The sequence below is a fragment of the Palaemon carinicauda genome, chromosome 37, assembly GCF_036898095.1.
Source record: "Palaemon carinicauda isolate YSFRI2023 chromosome 37, ASM3689809v2, whole genome shotgun sequence".
Lineage (NCBI taxonomy): Eukaryota > Metazoa > Arthropoda > Malacostraca > Decapoda > Palaemonidae > Palaemon > Palaemon carinicauda.
In genome coordinates, this window is record NC_090761.1 from 2,387,621 (window position 1) to 2,393,495 (window position 5,875).

Consider the following 5,875-nt stretch of genomic DNA (forward strand, 5'->3'; position numbering starts at 1 on the left):
CGGGCAGGGTTGGTACTTAATATTTATGACTGTAAATAATTAGAAACGTTTGTTTTACCAAAAAATAGCCACTATAATTTTTTTTTTCAGCAGATCGAAAGATTACGAACATTACCATATTCGGTGAATTCAATAAGTAGATATGGACATTAAAGTGTTCTTCTTACTGCTTTGGTATCATAGTTGGTCCTTAAATCTGTTCACTTTTTTAAGAATTAGCCCAATGAACTTAAATTATACTGCAAACATTAGTAAATGACAATTCATTTCTGGGTTTTGTAAAATAAAAAAGCTTACAAACCAAAAATGCTCAGTACCAAAAATAATAGTTCAAATGTATTAAAACTTTAGTTATATCTGTCAAAATTTTTATGTTCAATTCACACACGAATAACATAAAACCTGTTCATAAATAATGAGTTGCACAAGAGATAAAAAGTCTTAGACCTATGTAAATTACAGTATATCAAGAAAATTAAATTTTTCTATATTGATGATACAGCACTAGATTGCAAATATTTGTAGGCTGATTTATTATTAGTATCTATTTGTTGTCCCTTTTGTCAGTTTTTTTTCATATTGCTGCACCTTAAATGATAATAATAATAATAATAATAATAATAATAATAATAATAATAATAATATCATTATTATCATTGTTATTATTATCATTATTATTATCATTATTATTATTATTATTATTATTATTATTCTGACAGGTTTCATAATAAAAAAAAAAAACATCATTATGATGGTAAATCCTAAGTACAAACATGCCTTTTGGCGTCAATGACCTTACTGTAGATGTCAGGATGCCAGAAAACCTCGAATCAGTCAATCGGCTTCAACAGTTCCGGTACACTTCACAGGAAACTAAGTAGACGTCTAATAACTGTACATATCAGTAGGTAACGTTAAGTTTAGCCAAAGAGAAACTGTTAGCAACGCTTCTTGTAAAATGAATTCGCTAACATGTGATCATGTTATCAGAAGCATTTTAATTCCTTTTAAGAAGTCTTGGCAAGCAATTAAAATTATTTCTCTACACAGCACTTCCTTGAATTAATATATAGCAGCGACTTTGTTGTACAGGACGTTGCCAACAGTTACCTGCTACAATGTACAGCCCTCAGACGTCTATTTAGTATCCTTTGAAATCTATCGGAATTAATGAAGCCAACTATATCATCCTTGTCTTTTATAATTTCATCTACATGTATAAACAAGTCTCCCTCTTTAGGTGAGTAAAAGGGATTATTGCTTGCATTTGCAAGTTTATTTATAATCGAGGGTTCTGTTCTGTTGAATTGAAGTAAAGTAACGGTATAAAAGACACTGTATGGGAGTCAAGAGAAGAGAAAAATGTCAAGAATGCATAGGCCTACATAGCCTACGTGCGTGCCTGAAGGAATCCACCATTGCACGTATCTCTGTCAGTAAACTTTAAATTACTCATGGAACTGGAATATTCATAAGAATGAAGAAAGCCTTCGGAAAACAATAAACACGAGAAGAGTAAAGGCTAGACACACACTAACACACACATACACACACACGCACACACACACACACACACATATATATATATATATATATATATATATATATATATATATATAATTATACTATATACAAAACAACAACAACTACAATAAAAATATCAACAACAACAACAACAACAACAACAGCAACAACAACAACAACAACCACAACAAATGCTGAGGTTTATAATCCCGTGCAGGACAAAGGCCTCAGACATATTCTTATTCATATATATATATATATATATATATATGTATGTATATATATATATATATATATGTATATATACATATATATATATATATATATATATATACATATATATATATACATGTATATATATATATATATATATATATATATATATATATATTCATATATATATTTATCTATATATTCATATATATATATATATATACATGTATATATATATATATATATATATATATATATATATATATATATATATATATTCATATATATATATATATACATGTATATATATATATATATATATACGTGTGCGTGTCTGTGTGTATGCACGAGTGACTGGGTCACTAGGTGTTGAGTTCATAGTCCTGTGAAGCTGTTCGCAGTCGACAGTAGGTGTTACGACACTAGCATCACCATAGTCAGTGACCTTTAAGATCAGATTTCAGGACAACTTTAAAACTTTTTGTACATCTGTCGACGCACGAGCTGAGAATCAAGCACATGGTTCTGTTGCTCACTATGAGAAGTGAGAGCCACATGAATATCCCCTTGGGTTATGATCTTCTAAAGAAAAAAGCTTAAGAAAGGTATAAAAGTACCATGCATATATGTATATTGAAACACACACACACACACACACACATATATATATATATATATATATATATATATATATATATATTTATATATTTATGTATATATACACATATACGGTATATATATATATATATATATATATATATATATATATATATATATATATATATATATATATATATGTATATATATATATGTATAAATATATACAATTTATATATATGTGTGTGTATAAATGTGTGGAGAGAGAGAGAGAGAGAGAGAGAGAGAGAGAGAGAGAGAGAGAGAGAGAGAGAGAGAGAGGAGAATAATACGGTGTTCAATAAGAGGTACATAAGTGCACCGTTGACTCCGAAAGCGAAAGTGGTAGTCGAGTCCCCGGGGATATTTACTGACTTTTTGCTGGTGTGGCATTTCCAGCAGCTGAGATGAACAAATGCACGAGGGCCAGCGAATATATCAAATATCTTTTTGCAAGTAACAGCCTTGCATCTATATTGATCTTACTGATAAGTTATAATATTCATAAGTTTGCGTTTTCAATGCGCACTTGTGTGTGACCTGTGAAAAAGGCAGATTCTTTCTAGGTGTTGTTTCCATCTGGTCTCCTCCCTTCAACCTCTCCCTTTCATGAGGGCTTCTTTCTTCAGACGGTGCCTGACCTTTATTTTCTTGTTGTCCTTGGAATTGATTTTACGTTGCTTTAGAATTCTAAGCTTATAAACTACATTTTTATTTTCAAAAATTAATTTATTTAGTCGTAGTTTTACATTTCATGTAATTTGATAGGGTATTGTCATCGTCTGGATGCAGATCAACTCAAGGTCTATCCCGTCATTCTTCCCTTGTCTACAAAAAGAATATCATCAAACAGTGATTCACGTTATTTTACCACTTAAAAATAAAAATTTTCTAATCACTTTGTGTGGAGCTTCGTTTTTCCATCGTCACTTGATGCATAAAAGAGTTTGACTTTTTAATGTGAAATATTTCGGATGATGTCTTCATTTTAACTTGAATTAATTTACACTTTTGGACATAAAGCAAACCTCGTGTACATTTGCGTTGATTTCATGCTTTCCAATGTGTAATTAGGGGTAGAAAATGCCTCTCAAAGAACGTCCTCTTATCTGTGAAATGATCTACACTCTACAGCTACCGATTTTTATGATCATATGATGTTTTAGGGTATACTATATATTGAATTAAAGGAATTTGTCCCATTTGAACTTGTCCATTATTCAATGTTTGAGCCTAAGCAATCCAAATATAATGTTTTTTAGACTTGATCAAACTCAAATTCTATTTCTTTGCTATTATGATACCAGTATTTTATTACGCCATTTGAGAAATTGCTGCTTGTAGAGAAAAGGAACCTTCCGTTTTCTATCTTGTCGAGTTCAAAAGGTCACTCGATTGACCCCGAACCACTGTTGCTTGACCTATGGCATACAGACAAGGTGATAATATAGTCTCCGCATTTGTTATATTTCTCGATACACGTAACCTCCCATAAGAAGATAGAAAAAAAAATGGGATCATCGGTAAAAAAATTATTGAGAGATTTTCAATCAGACCTGGCTTATTATGGGGTCTTCGATTTATAAAACTTATTTTCGTTTGTTTGATAGACATAAAAAACAAGTAAGCATTAGCCAATCATAGACTTGTACAAACACACACACATATATACATATATATATATATATATATATATATATATATATATATATATATATATATATATATAAACAAACAATTCTGCCAGTTCAAGACATGGCGGAAATTAAATCTCTTATCTAGTATGATCCCATGGCCAATAATGTTTTTTTTTTTTTCTTCTTTTTTTTTTATTAAAGAAATAGTTAAAATATTCAAGGGTAAAAGTAAGTGCATAGAATTACTAATTAGTATTGGGTTAGAATTAAATTTTCAACTCATTTTCAAGTAATGAATGGTTTTCTAAAAACGGTTTTCAGTTACCGTGCACATAAAAAAAAGCCGATGTTTAATTTAAAGACAAATTTCTTAACAATTATGTAAGACAAATATGACTTGGGTAAAGGGGGGTAAATACATACATACAAGTAAAATTATTATTATTATTATTATTATTATTATTATTATTATTATTATTATTATTATTATTATTATTATTATTATTATTATTATGAAAATAATAAATAGCCCATTGAGGAGAGAAGATAAACAAATAAATAAACTACATGAGTAGTAATGAATAATGAATATGAAATATTTTAAGATAAAAAAAAGAATAAAATAGATCTGACATATATAAGCTAAGAACATCTGAAGTTCCACTGATTCAACTGCCCGATAATATCATTCCACCATCTGGTCACAACTGGAATAAAACTTCTAGAATGCTATCAATATTGTCAATAATTTCGGTGATAATTATAAGCATTTCTATTGTAAGATGTATTAATAATGTTAATTACATTTTGCTACATACATTTTGCAATTTGAAGAGAATATTCATCGCATTTAGATTAAGATGCACAAATGATTCATTAAGGTAGGTTGACACCCTACGCACTTTTTGGTTGCGACGTGTTGCGACGTGGGGTCGTGCCAAATAGTAAGCGTAAACACCCGAAAATTTGCCAAAGTCGCAACGTGATTATGCGAGGTCTTGCGACATGTCACGAGGTTGTTTTACGGTGTCTTGCGAAGTGCCGCGAGGTAGTTTTGCAACGTGTTGCGAGGTGTCACGAAGTGTCACATAAAAAGTGCCCAAGCTACCAGGGTGCGCAAAGCCTAGGGAAGTCACTCACATCATAAGTTTTAGTTCCTCTAGTGTGATCAAATCCCCGAGAAAAAAAGTTAAAAAAAAACATTTAATATTTTACTTCAACATATAAATGCTACCTTTCTGTCGATTTCATGACTAACCCTTTTTTTGAAATTATTTGGAGTTATTTCATAAAAGATCAAAACAAATTCAGTCTATTGTATCTTAGGAATAATTTATAAGAAATGATATCTAGAATTTATTTTCCTCTCATCACTGGTAAGCATTATGCAAATAATTCTATTGAATATAAGAAAAATTAGCCGTAGTAAAATTATATGTATTGGAACTCAAGTGTTTATACTATATCTTAACATGTGAATTAAGTGCTAAAACTATCAACTAGTATTATATAAAGCAATTGATACTTATGTTGCTTTGAACCTAAATATCTTCAGTCTGCATGAAATTGATAATCAATTAAAGAAGTTATCTTCATACAACCTATAAAAAATCGACAATAATGATAAGAAAAATAACAACGAACATGAACAGGCATAACACGAATCCATCACAGATCACCAAAACAAGAAAAATAGTTTTGTGGATGCTCCCGAAAATGGCGTAATAAATTAGGCTGATAAGAAACAGCATTATCAATAAACGAAGAGCGGAGAATTACGCAGTATGTCTAAACTGTGTAACTGAACAAAAGCACACACACACACAACCATAAAGAGAAAAACAACACGGCACTATCGTATTGAA

General features: G+C 30.1%; 1 protein-coding gene across 1 annotated transcript in view; it reads right to left on the reverse strand.

Annotated features, from left to right (window-relative positions):
• Positions 1–2,208: 2,208 nt before the first annotated feature.
• The window catches only part of LOC137628956 (uncharacterized), a 10,838-nt gene continuing 7,171 nt past the window's right edge, over positions 2,209–5,875 (reverse strand). The window contains exon 3 of the mRNA XM_068360210.1: positions 2,209–2,319. Coding sequence (XP_068216311.1) covers positions 2,209–2,319 — 111 coding nt within the window. The remainder of the gene's footprint in view (positions 2,320–5,875) is intronic.